Source organism: Prorops nasuta, unplaced genomic scaffold (assembly GCF_024137725.1).
Source record: "Prorops nasuta isolate Cenicafe-Biocafe unplaced genomic scaffold, Cenicafe_Pnas_1.2 PNAS00011, whole genome shotgun sequence".
In the NCBI taxonomy this organism is placed as follows: domain Eukaryota; kingdom Metazoa; phylum Arthropoda; class Insecta; order Hymenoptera; family Bethylidae; genus Prorops; species Prorops nasuta.
The window spans coordinates 5,391,398-5,412,011 of record NW_027116808.1 but is presented as its reverse complement, the minus strand read 5'-3'; the positions used below and the strand labels follow the sequence as shown (position 1 = coordinate 5,412,011).

At 32.1% G+C, this 20,614-nt stretch overlaps 1 protein-coding gene across 3 annotated transcripts; it reads left to right on the top strand.

Annotated features, from left to right (window-relative positions):
• The first annotated feature begins 231 nt into the window (after positions 1–231).
• LOC136777359 (uncharacterized) lies at positions 232–19,218 on the top strand. 3 transcript variants are annotated; one of them, XM_066733582.1, is made up of 7 exons: positions 232–409; positions 3,710–3,859; positions 5,131–5,587; positions 13,503–13,772; positions 15,253–15,441; positions 15,619–15,754; positions 15,931–19,218. In XM_066733582.1, exons 4-7 carry the CDS (start codon positions 13,550–13,552, stop codon positions 16,067–16,069), a joined length of 687 nt encoding a protein of 228 aa, XP_066589679.1. In that variant the 5' UTR covers positions 232–409; positions 3,710–3,859; positions 5,131–5,587; positions 13,503–13,549; the 3' UTR covers positions 16,070–19,218. The 3 variants fall into 3 exon arrangements, with proteins under 3 accessions (XP_066589679.1, XP_066589681.1, XP_066589680.1); XM_066733584.1 differs by lacking the exon at positions 232–409 and adding an exon at positions 427–808; XM_066733583.1 differs by lacking the exon at positions 232–409 and adding an exon at positions 2,821–3,141.
• The last annotated feature ends 1,396 nt before the right edge of the window (positions 19,219–20,614 follow it).

Genomic DNA, 20,614 nt, shown 5'->3' with positions numbered 1-20,614 from the left:
GATTCTCCTGATTGTAAGGCCACAACGGGGAGGGGGGGTGGAGAGGGAGAGTCAGGGAGCAGGCAAGAAAGAGAATAAGACGGTAGAAGCTGGAGTTGCTGGAAAGTGGTGCCATCTGCGGCACCTGCAGAAGCCAGGTGGCCCCGCGCGGGGAGAAAAGGAACACGCAACAGGAGTCAGAGTCAGGAGCAAGAAAAGTGGAAATTCAGTCAAGCCGACAGTAGAGCACGGTGCATAGACGTGTGTGTTCGCGGCAACACTGCAAATTGTGTCGTTGCTGTGCGATATAGTACAGAATCCGAAAAGTTTAGTGAAAAATGTGAAGTTTCGTGCGGTGCATTATCTCCCTCGACAGGCAAAAACCAAGCAGGCGAGAAGCGAAAACGCGTAGGATGTCAAAGCGATGCAGGCAAATCACTTTGTTTTCGTATAAAATTCCAAATAAATAACCTATTTGGTGGTGTGTTTCCGTCCTTGTTCATCCTTCCTAGAAACGTACAAAGGGAGCCCGGAAAGATAATTTTCAATCCTTTCTCGCGCATATTTTCATTGCTATCTCCATGCGGATGTGACGAGCATCGTTGCTAGGTCACTGACTGATTTTCTGCTTTGACCCCTTCGTCCTTGATTTCTCGAAAAACGGTGCACGTTTGCTTGTTTTTATTCTACCTAGAATTTAAAGAATTGGAACGTCGGTGCAATCGTGTGTATTATTCCAACGATTAATTCGAACGTTCGAAGGTATGAGATGAGACGTTGAAGCGATTTCTTTCGAGAGCCGGAAACTTCTTCAACTTTTTGAAACAATGTAGGTCGTGTTCAGTGGAATTTTTAATGTTCCTTCTCGCGTGTCTATAAAAAAACAATTTCCAATTTTGGAGACTCGATGGACGACGGTGTGCTCGTGGCTCGCTTTCAAAACTTTCACGCTTTTTTTTCTTCTTCATGAGAGTAGAAAAAAGCGGCTAGACGTCCCGCTGTTAAGGATGAGTCTGTTGTACTCGATGCCGTTCTCATTGGCGAACGTTGATTATACATATTTACTTGTTTTAGAACCGGTACGGAAGCCAATTAAATGACAGATGTGAAATAATAAGAGCGAAGCGTGCCGTATGTGTGCTTCGTGAAAATGAAAACGCTCACGTAGAACGAATAAATTACAAGCTCATGCATAACGTCGTTTTATAATACTATCCATGTTCGACAAAGGAATCGCGATACGTGCTAAATAATTAATGAGACTGCTGCAATTCTGTATGTGAAAAGATCTCCAATGAAATATGGTGGATGAAGAAATATCGTGAAAAGGTATCAAGTGTTTATATAAAGTGGAATATTAATTTTTAAAAGATACTTGAGTGTTAATAAATTATTTGACAGGTAAGTAGAGATTGGAATTAATAAATATAGAGATGAGGAAATTGAAGGAGTGACAAAAGGTTAAAGTTACCTTGATAAAGTCCATCTTGAAACCGGATTTGCCAGATGAACAATGCGCGGAGATTCGCGATTGAAAGCATCGTTAATTGTTAAATTAACGTTCAATTAAATCGCTGGAATTGATTACGCTCGTTTCACATGGCTTTCAATTGGACTTTGGTAATTCAACAATGCAAATTCACCCGGTGGATAAATAATAATGATGCATCACAAGTACATTAAATATTTAGATATAGCAAAGTAATATATTTCTATTAAATATTACAATAAAAGGATAGATATTATTCATCAATATTCTTGATAAAGCTGTCTGCATATAACAATCTTTTTATGTCAAATAACCAGAACCGTTTTGAGCTATAAAAGTAATGATATTTTATACACTTAAAAGTTATAAGAAAAAAAAACCTAATTTTGAAATGCAAATAAATGAAATATGGAAAATATCATTACAAAAATATGTAGTATAACATTATATTCACATGAACAAACACTAATCTTACGGTGCTGTATAGTTTAATAAATGATATGGCTTATTGATTAAACGTGCATTCAAATATAGTAAATTATTATTAATCATTTAACAATTTAACGAATAGCTAGAAATTACTAACTTTCTTTAAAAATTTATTAGTAAACAATTTTCGAACTTTGCTACAATAACTAAACTAATCATTATTGAATTATATCAATTACTGTATAAGCTCACGTATTCCTGTTTAATAAAAGTGAATCTTCCAAAACCAATTAAACCTTTCTAAAAACACCAATTTATTATTAGAAAAATCATATGGAGGATTCTCGCATATGAGTATTAGAATGATACAACCAAATTTGTAAATAAAATAATTTCTAGCAATAAATCTCTTTTTAAATCTTTATGAGGTATTTTCTTATTCTACAATTACACAAAACCTTTTTAATAAAACCAGAAATCACACAACACCTATGCTACAATAAGAGCACTGTTACCTTACATCATTACTAAAATTTGATGCTCCAATAAAAAGAATATATCGTTAGCCCAGCATCAATCTCGTTACAAAACCAACGTACGAGTGAAAATTCATATCCTGTTTGATAGAAATTGTTCCAGATCGGTTTAGTGGGTTACCGTGGACCCTGTTGAGTCCGTATCGTTGATTGACCTAAAGCGAATATAGGCAAAGCCTGTAGAAGCGAGGTTGCATCACGCGAGACACGCAAACCGGGTTAAAAAATGCGCGAGGGAGCAGAGACAACTGAACCGGTTGTAACGCGACGAGCAAAAGCAGGAAAAGGACTCGGAAATATCGTGTAGTCCCTGTCACGGAGTCCAGTTACGTTTTGGAACCGTATCGATAAACGTTCGACGTCGTTACGAAACGGGAATGAAATTGGAGATGCGTGATTTTTTTTATACACTCGTATCGGCTTCCTGGATCTTTCGTCATCATGCGCTATACTCGGGACTCTATTATCGCTAATAACGTATCGGATATTGGTAATGATAATACCGATGATGATGACGTGACAGGCTTTCGTATGAAATTTCATTTCTTTCAGTTTGAGGTAATCGTAATGGTACGGTGTGGTTCGGTTCCTTATTACTATTGCCAAATTGGAATTTCTTACGGAATTGGTCGTTCTGGGGGAGCAGAAAGTGCTATATGCAGATTTTTATAATTAGTATTTAAAGAGAATTTTTTAAATGACAATAACGTAAGTAAAAATAACTTTTAGGCAGGTATAAGAAACAGGTTATGGTTTCCGCACTGGAATTATTCTACGGTAGAATCTGCCAAGACAATCATGATTTTCTCTTTTTCTCTTTCTTGGTCATTTTCGCACGGCACGCAATCCAGCATATACACATGAACGAACACACATGCATACAGATGCATAATAAATATATATATATATATATATAAAGAGAGAGAGAGAGAGAGATAAATTGTACACATCGAACTCTTACAAGTAGAGTTGAAAATACAAGAGATCTGCAGTCACATCGTGACACCATCTAACGGCATTCGTCTGGCTACGAGTTTCCCCTCTTCAGCTTCTTGCATTCTTCCATTTCTCTCTCTCTCTCTCTTTCTATACCTATCTATCGAGCTTACTTTGTCTCTCCTATCTGTACATCTCTCTGGCACTCCCGAACTCCTTCAGGTTACAGGGTACTCCTCTATCCTATTTAATTTTTCATCAAATATTAAATTAGAAAAAATAATTAACAGTAGATTTATCGAAATTTCGGATTAATCTAATCAAAAGGTGGTAATTGCAGTTGACAGAAGACAACATTGGAGCGATAGGTAAAGTAGCGAGGTCAAATATTGGAGGACTTGATAGCGCCAAGTGCGAGAAGCATCAGGGCAGACTAGCGAGGAAGCGGAAATTCCGTGGAGTGCATGGCATCCAGTGGAATTCTCGTTCAGTGAGCATTTCTCAATTTAGCAGATTCTTTCCTGTATTAATTGATTACCGTCATTTGGGAGGAATTCATCATTTTGCATAAATATTTTTTATTGATAAATATTTGAGGTGTTACATAACACGATAATACTTTATGTTAAATATTTTCAATTGAATGTTTAAATAATTTAGTGTACCTAAAGTGTTCAATTATATACTTGAAGATCAACTTCACCCCAAATGGCGGTATCTTTGATGCATTAGTTTCATTAAATTATTATGAAAAAATTGTAAAGAGAGGATTTTTGGAAAATTAATAACATCAAAATTAGGAGTTGAAATATTATTTTATTGATGTACATAGGGGTTGTCAAAAGTTACGAAACCTCTAGAAATATTATAAACTAAAGGTTTTAGAAAAAATATATTAAAGATTATTTGGTAGTATTCTTCAAAATCTTTCAATTTATTGTGCTCAAATTGGCCTTGGGTGAAATTTGAAGAAGACACTAAGGCTGCTTTCAGTATTTTATTTGGAGCTCTACATTTTTTATTGCATATTCTTGTAACTTATTTCTATAGTTTCCCAAAATTGTACACTGTTATATAATTTTATACAGTTATTGATGAGATATTTTGATTTGAAATTATAAGTAGAGAAGCGAGTACAAGTACATACACGTAGTGGTCACGCACACCACTTCAGCTGATCCCACTTCTAAATGTAAATTCTAATCGAAATGTCTCGTGAACGACTGGATGCAATAATAAATCAGTTAAGGTTTTTGGATAGTTCTGAGAATAAGTCACAAGTATACGTAAAAAAAAATAGGTGATCCGTTTAAAAACCTAACATTACCTTTATATCTGCTTCAGCAGTCCACTCTATATTAAACCGAATACACCACCTAAAAGATTTATAAAAGTGCTACAATGTATTTCTTAATATATTTGTTAAAAAATGATTAATTCTCAAAATATCAAAGGAATCCATAACTGTATACACACCTTGTATAGAACGAGACACAAAAGACATCCTAGAGTTAGAATATAAAAATTCATTCATCTTAATAAATATAAGAATCACACATTTTTTATAAAATCTCTCCAAATACAAAGGAATTTCCAAAAATATTTGCAAAAAAATGTTATTTATTTTAGTTAAGAAAACAAACACTCTTTCTGCGCATTTATGCCTCAGGACGTCTTAATGAAGTGCCAGACTCGTAAAGCGAGCAGCATCCACAAAAAATATAAGGATAACAAATGCTTTCTTCCTTTCCAAAAAAACAGGGAAGCTTTTTGCGTGGTAGCGAAGTCTGGCAAAAGGCGAGGAGCGTTTGGTGATTTGAGAAAATCGTTGAGTGTAAATCACGAAAAACGGCGAGCCACTACGTGCACTACAAGAGCAACGGGGGTCCGGCCAGTTTGTTCGGAGGCAGCTGTCAATTGGCCAACGGCGGCAGCTGCCAATTGGCGAACCCCGGTTTCCTCCAGCAGCATCCGCAACTTCACGAGGACTACAGGCCGATATACTTTTACGTCGCGCAACCCTACACGATCCCGTACACCCTCGCCAAGAGACCAAGACCCAGCTCTCTCTTGAGGCCCGGAAAGCCACGAAACGGACCCAACTACCGCGTCAAATTCTCCAAGAACCTCAGCAACGCCGATTTCTCCCTCAAGGTCAAGCAGGGAGAATTCTCGCGCAGCCTCAACCAGGTTCAGTTCGCGGAGAGTCAGGGTCAAGGTGCGATCTTGCAACAATCTTTATGGTCTTTGTTTTGCTTATTAATATGTATTCTCTCTCTCTCTCTCTCTCTCTCTCTCTCTCTCTCTCTCTCTCTCTCTCAATCATAATGAATACTTTTCCACATACGTTCAAGATTTTTCCTTTTTTCCTCCTTATTCTTCCTTCTGCATTCCTCGACGCTGTTGAAAAGAGATTTTCGCATAGGTAAGGCTGTACAATCGTTGAGAAAGTGGAATAATATGCGTGGCACGATTTAAATAGTGACCAGTTGTCAAGGGGACTGCCAATGCCTACGCATCCTTTCTATCTTTTGTCCCGAGCTGGGAAAGTACGGATGCTTGCGTGTTCGCGTCTCGCAGTCAAAAGAGAAAATTGCAACGAGTTCGTCTCAAATCCAGCACGCTTATTTCCGACCACCGAACAATGTCCATTGCAACAGTTTATCACTTCTATTTTTAGCTGGAAATGTAACCGATTGCAGAGTGATAGTTTTTTTTTTCATAATAATTAAGATAGTGAATCCCGTTAGAGGAGTATCTTGACTGGGGAAGGGGGGGGGGGGGTTTACTCGAATTACACGCGCGCAGCTACATGACCGCTTATTAGCTTATGCTAATCGAAAGCAACAGTGCGATACTTCCTTGATGTAAGCGAGAGCTCGCCTAGAAGAGCAAGATTTTTTCATAAACTCCTACTTGGTAATTTATGACCGAGATCTTTGTCTCTTTGATCAATCGCTGCACACTATCTTGGAGGGATGAGAGAAGTAACTTCTTATTGTCACGTAAAAATTCACACGTCATTGCTTTTATATTTATTACGTTAACTATTTATTTTATCGTTTAAAAGTTGGAAATTATACCTAAGTAAAAATTAACTTAATTTTAACAATTTATATCTATAGTTCAAAACTTGGTAAAGAAGTCTACTGGAATAATTCGAATCGTTATTTTAAAGCCCTTGAATGTTATATATTTAATTTAATTTTACATTATTTTCACCTTGATCAGTCGTTGCACACTATTTTGATAAAATGTGAGAGAAGTAGCTTATTGTCACTTGAAAATTCACACATCATTGTTTATATATTTATTGCGTTAACTGTTTATTTTATCGTTTAAAAGTTTGGAAATATACCTAAGTGAAAATTAGCTTAATTTTAACAATTTGTATCTCTTGTTTAAAAATTGTTAAAGAGGTCTACTGGAATAATTCGAGTCGTTGTTTTAAAGCCTTTCAATGTTATATATTTAATATAATTTTACATTATTTTCACCTTGATCAGTCGCTGCACACTAGTTTGATTGCATGTGGGAAAAGTAACTTATTGTCAAGTGGAAATTCACACATCATTGCTTATATATTTATTACATTAATTGTTTATTTCAACGTTTAAAAATTTAGAAGTACCTAAGTGAAAATTAATTTAATTTTAACAATTTATATTTCTAATTTAAAACAATTGTTAAAGAGGTGTACTGGAATAATTCGAAATGATATTTCAGAGCTTTTCGAAAATGATATATTTAATCTAACTTTACATTATTTTCGTCTTCGAAAAATCTTTAAAAACTTAAAATAAACACTATAAATATTTATTCACCTACAAGTACGTGTAGAATCAAAAGAAATAATTACACGAATATGTTCAATATAATCGATTTAAACAATTTTGTTATTATTTTCCGATTGAAACATGGAAGAGATCTTTATCTGTAATGTTAAATAAGTTATGGTAGTTTAATTAAAAAATTATATAAAGGGGATTGGCAGTGTCTCGATGGAACCTATACGAGACACTACCTATGTATACAGAAAGTTTGTTTATTATAATTTTCAATTGAATTTATTGAAAAAAATATATGAATTTAGGTGTTTTTATTTAGTTCTAGTTAAATTTATGTTCAGTAACTTTTCAAATATGTTTATAAAGATGAAAATCTGTTTACGAGAAATTTAGAAATATGATACCCGTCTCTCTATTTATCAACAAAATACGTTGGAAAAGTTTTCTTTCTTCGCTATATATCTCGCTCTGAAGATGGCTACTTTTCAGTTATCGAACATAATAGATTTATTTTTGTTTTTCTGTTATTTATTGTTTATGAATTACAGGGATAAAGCAACCATCAGGGTTTTTTTTTTCAAAACACGATGACTATATTTATTTTCTTTTTCATCTTTTTCTGTATATGTCCCACTTTGAAGTAAACTGGTTTTCAGTATTCGATCGACTGATTCTTATTTTTATATTAGTTTGCCTTTCCTTTTATTTGTTTTATTATCAATTAAAGAGACACGGTATTGGTCATGTTGTTTCTTAACAAAACTTGACCAAAAAAATTTCTTTTCATTCTTATTATTTTTCTTCAGTGTGTTTCTCGTTCCAAAGTTGACTATTTCTTGGCTATTAATCGTTCGGTCGATCGACCAACGGTTGTTTGTATATCTATCACTTTAACATGTCTGTAACATGTGTCACACGTGTAGGCTTGCCATCCCGTCCTCTTTTTCCCGCACATCATTCTCTTTCAAGTGAATTCTAATGAAATTCAATAGGGGTATTTATAATTTTAATAAATATATAATAATTTCATTGCTCCTATAAAACTATTTTCAATAATAACAGTCTTTATTTCAATATGTCTAACGTGTCCGGGGTTATAAATGGGAACCTTACGCACGTGCAATAACACAAAAACTTCTCATTTTACGAGCATGTTCATATCAGTTAATATACCAAAAAATAAAATAGTTATAGGACCTTACTGAATTATTACAAAAAAAATTATTTTATATGGATTAACAAAGAAAATTTATGTAATATTGGGAATGATGGAAATGTCTTCGAAATATTGATGTAATGATGAATGGTATTCTGCTTATCTTAAACCAATAAATTAAAAAAAGAGAAGATGACTTTATAAAAATTAAGCATTAACTTTAACACTTATGAAATTGTTAATGTTATTTTTCACAATTGTGAAACTATTGTCGATGGTCTTTACACTTCTATATAACTTATTAATTACTTTCTTCTTGCATAGTTATTAATGACAACAAAATAAAAGCTATACTAATTGGCCTCTTAACGTAAAAAAAAAAAAATAGATACGTTTTATTTCTTGAAAAAATGTAAGTTCATACATAAATTAGTTACATATAACACTGATACTAACAGCATAATTATAACAAGTTTTTGAGAAGTAGTAAGCTGAATATTGTCAAAACGTCTTCAATAAAATAAAACGATAAAAATGACTTTAATAATTTGAATGAAGATCTTGGGGGTATAATATAAATAAATTGATTAAAAATAATTTTTAAAGTGCATAATCAGTGTTTTTATATGATAATTATCATAAGATTTTCTTAATGTCCTTAGTGTTATATCTATTGAATATATTCATTTAAAAAGGATTAGAGATCCCCTAAAAAGAAAGGTCAAACCTCCAAAACAAAGATGGCAAAAATAGGATTCTTTCACAATATATTATTTAAGAAATTCTTCTATTCTCATGCATATCTGCAATAAATATGTACAATTCCAAAATATAATTAAAAAATTAATGAAATTAAAGAACGCTTCCGAAAATGAATCTGATTTTCAATCTAGATCAACCATTGCAAAGATGTAATCGATTTATGAAAAAGTATAATACATTTTCTAGATCCCAATTTGATTGTGTATTTCTGTACAATGCAATCGAATTGAAATTAGAACAGCTATCAAAATGGTCAACCTACTTGGATCAGTCGCAAATATGCTTGCACGTGCTTTCTGGTATCTTCCTCAAATGTTTGCTGACCACAGATAAGCAAATAGTTTTATAAATAAATTACAGGAAAATTAATAAAATAATTTTTGGATAAAAAGTTAAAAAAACTATTTTATTTATTAAATTTTAAAAGTATTACGTTGAGAAATCTTAAATGTAAAGTATAAAACAGTTCTATTGACTTTTCATCAAAAAATTTTCTTTTTTTTAATTCCTGTAATTTATTTAAAAAATTATACGTTTACCTATGGTCACCGAACATTGAGGAAAACAGGAGAAAGCACATACAAGCTTATTATTCTGTGACTCAGCCAAGTAGGCTGACCATTCTGATAACCACTCTAATCTCAATCCAATTGTGATCTAGGGATTCGAATTTTTATATTTTATCACAAATCACTCGCATCCCTGTAGCGTGTAATAAAATATAAATACATCTTCTTACAGAGCAAAAAAACACTAATAGAAACAAATCAATAAAAAAACAAACATACCTGCTTAAATAATAATATATTAAATTTTGTATTAAACAAAAAGTAAATTTTGAACAAAAACGGTACTGGCCGGGCACCTGTATCGAGACCATGTATAAAATATTTGCAATTTTAACGCACGATGAACATTTTTACAGGAGGGTTACTCACACACATTGATATCATGTATAAAAAGCATGTGCCCGAAAAATATACCCTTTTTGTTCAAAATTTACCTTTTGTATAAAAAAATTGAATACATTTTCATTTTTCAGCATGAATGTTACGTTTTTTATTGATTTAATTCCTATATTATTGTACTTTTTTCCTAGTTAAGAAGGTGTATTTGATTTTTTTGTTTTTAATTATACGTGTTTTCTGTAAACTTTTTTTGTAGAATAATTTCTGTAATAATTATTTATAAAGGAATCTGATTTTTACAAGACTCCTATAGAAATGCCGTCTGTTTTTTTCAGACTTGGTTTATTTTTTGTGTTTCATACTATTTCAACGTAACGCAGTAGTTTTCCGTATTGGAAAAAATTTAAAAAAATGTTACTTTTTATGAGAGGATAAAGCATATAATTTTCCATTTTACTATTTTGTATTCAATTTACAAAAAGGGCCGATATTCAGTTTAGTGTTTCCAAACTTACGGAGAGTAGTATACATTAAAGTAGCCATAACTTCGTTAATAATAGAGATATATGTATATTTCTTCCATATAAGTTACAATCGAAAGGTATTAAAATCATCTTTAATATCAGTTAATTAAAACATTTATATTTTATTCCTTTCGCGATTCTATAGGCAATTTTAAAACCTAAATATCGAAAGTTTTTACTGACAACTTTTATTCATTTCAAAGGTGATAAAATATGTGAAATTAGAATCAATATAAGCCATTGGAAAGGCCTTGAAACAATCTTTTTCTTATTGTTCGGATAAACCTCTACGGCATTGTTTGAATTAGAGATACAAGTCTTTTAATATAAATAAATATTCAGTTATGTGTTTCTAAACTTTTTGACGGTAGTGTATGTATATGATGAATTGAGAGGAATAAGCACCAATACAGGAAAAAAGTTAGAAAGCTTCTTATAATTTTATTGTAACAGAATTCATAACATTAATTTTCAAAAATATTATTACCTTTGACTTTTAAACATACTACCCTTTTTTATATAGTTTAATTGTTATGCCTCTTGAAAAATAGAACATGGACCCGAAAAATTGTAATTTACATTGTATGTAGAAAAATATTTTAATAACGAAAGAATATAATATAAAGAATAAATTGGTTTAAAAATTGAGACGGCCAAACTTGCTTTATAAGTTACACGGTAGTGCTCGGCGGTATAGACATGTCATTATCTACTTTTATATGTACTTGCCGTCGAGACACTACCGTTTCTCTTGATTTGTCAAAAAAAAAAAACAGACACTTTTAATTATTTTGAAAAAGAAGTTTAAAAAATAGTTTATAATACTTTTAAAAATCTATCAAATGATGTTTTAAGTTTAAACTTGAGTGAAACGTTGAAGGTCACGAGAAGTTCATTTCGAGTTGGTTTTAAATGGGATGATATAGTTTTCAATACATACGTTTGTTGCTTATCTCAAGGGGCTAGGCCACACTAAAAACGAAAAAAATAGGATTTATTTTGCAATTTTTTCACCGGAACCGTGAAATAAATCAAACATTCGATATAAGGTCATTATTGTACAAGTAAAAAACAATAAACTAAAATTATTTCAATTCGGAAAATATGAAAATAGCGACAGCACAGAATTTCTCCTCAATGTCCTTTTATTGCGGTGGCTCATGAGCATAAAGTTATTCATTCAATTTTTAATTTAGAAAGCGAAAAAACGAAATTCATTTGTTTAATCATATATATGAAAGTGTCTTGAGAAATACGTAGAACTTTTTTCATATACTAAATTTTGTAGCAATTGTGCCCCTTCAAAAACATGTCTAAAATCGTATGAAAAATTCGTATAAATTTATTTATGTGTAATATAATGAAAAAATCCTACAAATTTCTCAAAAGAATTTAATTTTTATTATATAATTAAATTTTGAAACGAATCGGTTAGAATTGGTTTGAATTCTTTCTGTCTGACTTTAAAAATAGAGTTTCGAAAAAAATGCGTGTAAAGAAATCGTAGTATACTACACTATAGTAAGAGATTACAATAGAAATAGAATGTGTAGTTATTTTATCCTTTTATAAAATTTTCCTCATTATTTTCCAAATGTTATACCAACTTTTAAGTGAAAAAAAAATTATTTTTACTTTATAGAGTGACCTATCTCTCAAAATCTTTCCAAAAACTATTGAGGTTATCCGAAAAGTCTAAACTCTCTTAAATGAGTATTAAACAAAACATTTTTGAATAAAATTTTACAAAAAAGTTACGGTACTTAAAAAATCTATTCGATTGCTGTATTAATTTAACCTTAAAGTAAACCAGAGCTCACATCAAGGTCACCTTAAGTTTTCAAAACGAATTTTATATTGATTTGGTAATACTCTTATAGCTTATTTTAAGAATTCTTCCAAAGAATTAAAAATGTGTAATTTCATCCAGCAGTTTACGAGATATATCGAATTAAAAGCGAATGCGCACGTGTGTAAGCATATGCAATTTTAAATCGAAATAACTCGTAAACAACTGGATGCAATGATAAATTCAATTTTTTTTTTGGAAATTTCTTAAACTAAGTTATAAGAATTCGTACAAATATTTAGGGCGTTCCATAAAAAAAAAATCAAAGAAACCTTCGCGCAGTCACCAAAAATGGCGATTCAGGGTCAAATCAATTATATTATCTTACGTCCCCTCGATACTATAAGACAGATGCAATTTTTTATCTTTCATATTTTCTAAAAATAATCTATTGGAAAATTTCGATTTAAATACTCTGTATAGATTTTACTTTTACAAAATGATATTGAATTCTACCAAGTCATCCGGTGATATTTAATTTCAGTCACCGGAAATTAGCCTAAAATTGTTCAATTAGCAAGCCGTTGAAAACGATTTTGGCGATATAAGAAAATTATTATTTCATGTTAAATTTTTTTCAGTGATCGGGAATTAATCTAATAAGGTTGAAGAGTCGGCGTATGATTGCAAAACTATTCGATGACACGAGCAAAGTATAATTTTACATTCAATTTCAGTGATCGCAAATCATCCTAAGGTTGTATAATTTGGAAGTCGGAAATATTTTTGGCGGTATAAGAAAATTAGTATTTTATATTTAATTTTTCAGTGATTGCAAATGATCGTAAAGTTAAACAGTCAACGCGTCATCGGAAACATTTTTGGCCGTGTAAAAATATTGTTATTTTACATTTAATTTTAGTGGTCGCAAATAAGGCCAATAAGGTTGAACAAAATCGGCATATGATAGCAAAGCTATTCGATGACAGGAGAAAAGTATAATTTTACATTGAATTTCAGTGATTGATGCAAATCATCCTAAGGTTTTATAATCGGGAAGTCGGAAATATTTTAGGCGATATAACAAAATTAACATTTCACATTTAATTTCAGTGATCGCAAATTATCCTAAAGTTGGACAGTCGGCGTATGATAGCAAAAATATTCAATGACACGAGAAAAGTATAATGTTAAATTTGATTTCAGTGATCGCAAATTATCCGAAAGTTGGACAGCCAGGGCGAGATCCAAGGATGACGTCGATGTTCCGTCGAGGTACGATCTTCGCGACCTTCTTCCTCTCCTTGCTGGGTGGGGGGCTGGTATGCGCGGCTCTGGTGACCCAGCACTGGGTCGAGGCGAGGCCCTGGCGAACGCCCAATCCTCAGGAAAGCGCGGGAAGAGTCCACTTTGGCCTGCTGCAAGGCAAGAAGGAACTCAACGTTGCTTATGGATGGCGAACCTATCCCATTTCCGGTAAGAAGTATCCGTTTTAATTGCGTTGTTCCAACGACGTAATAACCCCAGGAGAAACGACCTTTCCACACAGATCAATTTCCAGAAAGAAGAATTCTTACAGGAAAATAATCGAGGAAAGTTATGGCATAAAAAATGCCTACTGCTATTCTGTCAAATGATTCAACCGAATGTGGCGAAAGTCCATTGGCTATGATTGCTTTAATAGCTGTATTTAACAAGTATTACGCTATATATATATATACATATACTTCCGGTGGGTAATAGAATGACTGGCACGCGCTGTGAGAATCTTTTTCCCTTTCATTGAGGCAGATAATGGGTCGAAAAGGGACACGCGAACACGTACAGGTCTGAACGGTTACGTGCGTTAGGACAACCAGACAGTCAGACACGATGTGAATAAATTTCTATTCAAAGATTTTCGATGGGATAATTCCTCGATTACACCATGCGTTCTCACAGCGTCACCTCGTCTCGCGTAATACATCTTCGTTGCAAATTACGTCTCGCTGAGAACATTTTACTTGCGACTTTTTTTATAAGTAAACAAATTCTTGAATCATCGTACGGTGATGTACAATGTGTGCGTAATGGAGGGATACATGAGATTGCTGGTACACGAGTATTTAGCTCGGTAAGTCGATCGGAACCTTAAAATGCCTCGGGCTGATACTGCTGAGTCCGTTATTCACGCGAACCGTTGTAAATCTGCTTGGTATAACTTTAAGAAGATATCCTCCTATCTAGCTCGAAAGAAAGGCGTGAGAATGCACGTATAACTCTCGACAGTACTTTATTTCGTAATAGAATTTCATTTGCAAGGCAATAAAATTTTAACTCGACTTAATGTTCATTTTTATTTAATGTTTTTCTTTACTGTATGCACGAGTTGGTTCGTATAAATGAATGTGTATTGGTTTCGTTCTTTTTGCTGTATTTACAAGTTTATATACGTACAGATAAGTGTGTTTAGTTTGGTTCCTTTTGCATAGCGATCATATTATTAATTATTCCTGTATTCTCTAATAAACTCTCATTCGCATGCCAATGAAATCCTAACGTAACTTGATGGTCGTTTTTATTTAATGTTTCTTTTTGCTGTTATAAGTTTATCCGTACAGATAAGCGTGTATTAGTTTGTATGGTTCTTTTTGCACAGTGATCATATATAGATATCAACTATTCCTACATCTTGGACATATACAAATTCATAAAGAATATCAAGTTTTCCTTTATAAAATTATTTTAAAGTTCCTCTTTAGGATGTAATTTCCAAAAGTTATTACATAAGAAATGAACACCACACTCTTATAATGAGGTGAGTTACAGAGATAAATAAATTTAACGTCAGCATTCTGGAACGAATGAAGATCTTCGCACCGTTCTGTACACACCCATTTAGAATCGAATCTTCATCTTGTCCACAATCCTTACGACGACCTATCCACATTTAAAATTCTGTTTCTGATGATCGCAGTGCCTCAGATGATCAGACAGGACTCAAACGTGATGTCTTGGAGTTTGTGGATCGGGACAATCACAACTACATCCGCAGCCCTTCTTTCCGCCGCGTTAGCAGCACTGCTCGCAGTCTTGAACACTGCCACATCGCCACGTTCCAAGCTTTTGTCCGTCCCCGGAGTCTACTTTATCAATATTTTGACACGTAAGATCTCTTTCATCATCGATGCACATTTCCCTCTCGAACAACCTTGGTGTCATCCAAACAAGCATTTGTATCACTGCTGACTTTCAGTCGAGCAAATTCAATAAACCATTCTAATCTATTTTGCAATATCTCGATCCTATATGATTGCGTAACGAGTTTATTGCTTCTTTTCAGTGCTGTTCTGCATAGCGAGTGCTGGGACCTGGTTAGCACAGTATTATTCGAAATTATACGTGAACGTACTGCCGAAGGAAGACATAGATAATATGTGGACCAGCGAAGGCTCGGCGGAGCTTGGCTATTCGTTCTGGTAAGACATTGGCAGTCGAAGCATTAAAATTTATGGTATCCGCCCTGTGGCACTAGTGTGGCCAAGGTATTCCGTATCGATTATAACTGCGGAAGGCCTTTGTGGGTTTGACTCCTTCGCCACCCTTCCCAACATTTGTAACTCGATGTTTCATAAACTTTTTATTTTCACTTCAGGCTAATCGTGAGTGCAGGAGTCGTGCACCTCATCAGCATCGCTCTGGTGGGCTGGGGTTCGGGAAGAGACAAGGACAACAGGCTGGAGCCCATTCCTCCGCTGGAAGAAAAAACTGCTGCCGCAATTATGCTCTATTAATCATTAAAGCTCTTCCAATTACTCTCATTGAGACCCTCCTTGACTCGTTTGAGAGTCCTCCCTTGTTCTATCGTAATTAAGCGAACGACAAATCCTATCGTTATGACACTCCTATTCCACGATGAAGATTAAATTTTATGTTCCTAATTTTTACTCATTCTTTGCATGCGCCGTTTAGTATGTACGAATCATACGTGTCGATGGTGCGAGCCCCTATGGGTGAACGAATTCGATCGATTAAATGAAATTTGTATGCATAACAGTGACGATGTTTCTCTTTGTTGTTCTCAAATTGTTTTTTGAGACTCGAAGCAACGAAATACGTTTTCTCTTTTTTTTTTTTTTTTTTTTTGATTTATTATAGTGTTGGTAATGATAGTTTTTAATCTTGGATTAAAAGAGCTATCTTTTCATATCGCCAATTAGTTTTTATTTGTAAAGTCGGTCGACTTGATCGATTGTTTAAGTGTATAAGGTATATTTCTAGATGTAGAAACTAAGATTACTCTAGTATACTTTTTTATATTATTTATTATTTGTAAAGATTCGTCGTAACATGACTTCGATTTACATTCCTAGTTATATGAATTGTGCCTTGATTTACAAAAAATGTAACAGCGTGTAAATAGAAGAGATCGCAAGACTTCCACAATCGCAAGTATTTTATTACATATGACCCATAAAAGACTACTTACTTCGTTGCATATAACAAAATTTACAAATACTAGATTATTGTTAAAAATTTTTCTTTTTACTTTAAATTATAATGAGATTTGCTCACTTGGGCCTGGTTCCAAAAATATATACATTTATTGAAGTTTACACATTCTCGATTGAGAATTTTAATAAATCTTTATGTGAATATTAATTTCATTTATTTACATCATTTGTAAAAGTGAAACATTGGTCCATATATTACGATTACTCTTTTGTTTCATTATACAAAGATCAACTTACGTATACTGTGCCCTAGGATGATATTTAATACGGCCATGGAAAATTTACCCTATATCCTGTGGAGTAATTAAACTAGACATTCTACAAGAATATATATATATATATGAGTTGTACTTATTAAATTATAAACAATTAAGGTGGTTCTATTAAAATGGAAAATTCTACAGAATTAAATGATATTGCAAAGTATTATTTTAAAAGTTTTTTAACAAATTAGTATAATGTTACTTATACATATTACCTAACAAATTCGTATAACAATATTTAAAGTTTCGTATTTAATACGGACAATATATGAAACCATGTTGTTATATGTTAAATTAGAACACTGATAAACTTTAAATCTCTGAAGATCAAAAAAAGTTATCGATAGATCAATTTTTGTTTTCAGAAATTGTTAAAAAATATAACCAGAGCCAAATTAAATTAAAAAATATTTATTGTATAAAATGCGAAATAGTTAGTATAGGTATTTTTTCTTTCCACTTATACACTTAAAATAGTATATTATATATATTTACGTATGTATGTTGTAGATTATATGAATCAAGTGCAAGCTAGAGTGCAATTTTTTACACTTTTTACATACATCTATATATATATATATACTATATTTCTACTTTCAAGAAAGTGTAGAGAAACAGATGAAGAACAAGCGAAACATCTATGAAAATGACATCTCAGCTTGCGCTTGATTGAAGAAAACTACAGTATATAAAATATGTATCATATCATTGTGAGTATAAAAGTGAAGGTAAAAAAGCAAACCTTGGTCATCTTACGTTATTTTTCAAATAAGCTTTAAGTATTGAGAATCTATACTTTATATGTGTGTGTGTTAGAAAATTATAGAATTTCAATATTTATAGTTTACTTGCAGTAATAGCGAAACATAACCCTTATAAGTAAGGATTATGGAAACTACGTAAGTCAAATGAATAATATTCGAATAGAATAACAATAATAAAAATATTAATATCAAAAATGCAATTCTTTTAAATTGTTATTAAAGGTTATATTTTATATTATATATATATATATATATATAATGCCTATTAATTTCGTTTGCATTATTTAAAAATAACTTTAGTTTGCACTCTTTGAAGTTAACTTCAGAGTATTAAGAGAACCACCTTAAGGGAGAGAACACGTAAACGAAATAAAAACAATTGATCTTAATTTTAATTTCATATAATTAAAACATGTTAAAAATATACTGTGCCAGAATTTTAAAATAGAATTCAAAGGTTTTTTAAAATTGCAGACAATAGACATAACGTATATATAGTACGTGTTTAAATGGGCCGTACGTTATTCAAAAATTGAATAGTGTTTCACAAAACTATACTTTCAAAACTGGCGACAAAGGGAGTTCAATAACTTTAAATGGATGGTGCTAAACTTTTGAATAAATCTATATAATATTATCTTCCTAATTTCGTAGAAAAGTGTATTTTTTTCATCCTCTTACGTACGAAAAATGCATATAAACCTTTGTCAAGCTTGCAATTACTTGAGGTAAAATAATATTTTATAATTTACAAAAATTTTTATGAAATTAAGAAAGATTTTGAATAGAAATTGCGTGGAAAGTAACATTCTCAACATTTACTCTTTATCAAAGATTCTTTGAAAATAAGTGGTCAGATTTTTTCTTTCCTGAAAAGGAATGTGTTTGTATTTCTGAAAACTATCTATTTATTTATTTATACAGGTGTTTATACACTGCAGAAAAAATAATATATATGTTATATGCTGGCACAGGTGCTTTCAGTAATCCTGGATATTTGAAGCAGAATATCGAGAGAGATTCTTAATCTTCATCACCGTAGCAGTCGTTCGCACAAAAAATTTTAAATTTCAACGAAAATTAACAAAATGGCAGCGTTTTTTGCAAATATTAAAAGAAGAGAAGTTTTTTTCGTGTTATAGGGGCCATTCCATACCTATTCGGACAGATTTTGTAATACAGCATCGTTTTTATTTTCATAAAGATATAAGGTAATATAAGACTTATGGCATCTCAGTGAGAAAGAAAAATCTGTTTTGGTTCGCGAGATACGAACCGTCAAATGTTATATTTTTGCTATTTAAGAAAATCACTAAATTTTTGAAAATTCATATCTTTGAGATAAATTAAGATACAATAAGGTAATAGCTGGTACCAAAGTCATCAGTTATAATCATATTTTGTGAGATGATATACAAAGAATAAAGTTTCTGGTTAATTATTTATACTGATAGTTATTGTAATAAACATTAAAATAATAAATGTGTTGTTATACACGGACAATTCTCTAAATAAATCAAAAGTGTTCCTTGGAGTGTCCTCTAATGATAAGAAAATTATAGGAAATACCCAATCATTTAGTACTCATGGTGAAACAAAAACGAAAATATTGACATTTACGATCAGAAGCGTCTCAAGCAGTAGAGAAACTTTTGTGACTTACATATTATTAGAAGAAAGCAACTATGTACTATATTTTCGGTTCAATCCATAGAAAACAAAGATTATTTTTTGGACTTGTAAATGCTGGTTATCAATTTTTTATTTACATTCTGAATGAAAATATCGCACATTTCTTCATTTTTTTATTATATTTTAAAAGCTATATACATATATTTATATTTAAGCAATTTTAATAGTACCAATAGAAGAATTACAAAAAATCGAAGAGGAAAAAAATGAGATTTTCAATGATCAAATCAGATAATTAGTTACTGATTAAATGATGAAAAATCTGAAATTTGTTAATTTCTTTATTAATTCGATTATATATAGATTTGTCAAATTATAGTGTTATACCTTTGCATGTGAGTAGTCATTTATATGCATTTCATGTATATTAAATGTAGATGAACTGCTTGGAAAATTAGTTTTTGTGCTGTAGCAATTTCAATATTCCAATACGTTATTCTTCAGCTATGTTTGTTGCATTATGGATTGATCTATTTTAATTTTACCAACGGGTTTTAAGAATAGAGGGAAAATGCTATAAAAGGATATTTTCGTTTTACAGTAACATGTTAAGAAATCGTAAGAAATACATTTGCAAATGTAACTGAAAACGACCGAGCTTACAACAGGATCTGTGAAGTTGGCAACACACAAGTTCATATACGAAAGTTTTTCGACATTCCCTGTACCACGTCACAGAGTATTAGTATACTTTCTTATTTTTAATGATAGCACTATCAATTCGCTATAAAAACAAGATTTTGAAAAATTGCAGCGGTAGATTCACATTTAAAAATTTGTGACGCTCGGCAACTTTTTATGGAAAGGCCCAAAGAAAAATGAGGTCTTTGTGAAGTTGGCATCACAACTTCAAAAATATACTTTTTTTTCGACATTCCATGTAGCACGCCAAAGAGTACACAGTGGGAAATTGAATCATGTGTGGTTCGGCTAACTTCACTCTATACTTTAACAGGGAAAATGATATACTACACAATAGCTGAAACCACAACGATTAAATTTTCCATTTTGTACTAGAAGGCTTTCATATTTTCAACAATAGCACTATAAATTCGTTATAAAAAACACGATTTTGAAAAGATGTAGTGCTGGATTCACATTTAAAA

What these genes read in the sequence shown, in the direction of transcription:
- LOC136777359 (XM_066733582.1), top strand. Translation starts at nt 13,550, where the DNA reads ATGACGTCGATGTTCCGTCGAGGTACGATCTTCGCGACCTTCTTCCTC. An exon ending in GCGAACCTATCCCATTTCCG is followed by an intron (nt 13,773 to 15,252) that starts GTAAGAAGTATC and finishes TGATGATCGCAG; the next exon opens with TGCCTCAGATGATCAGACAG. An exon ending in GAGCTTGGCTATTCGTTCTG is followed by an intron (nt 15,755 to 15,930) that starts GTAAGACATTGG and finishes TTTTCACTTCAG; the next exon opens with GCTAATCGTGAGTGCAGGAG.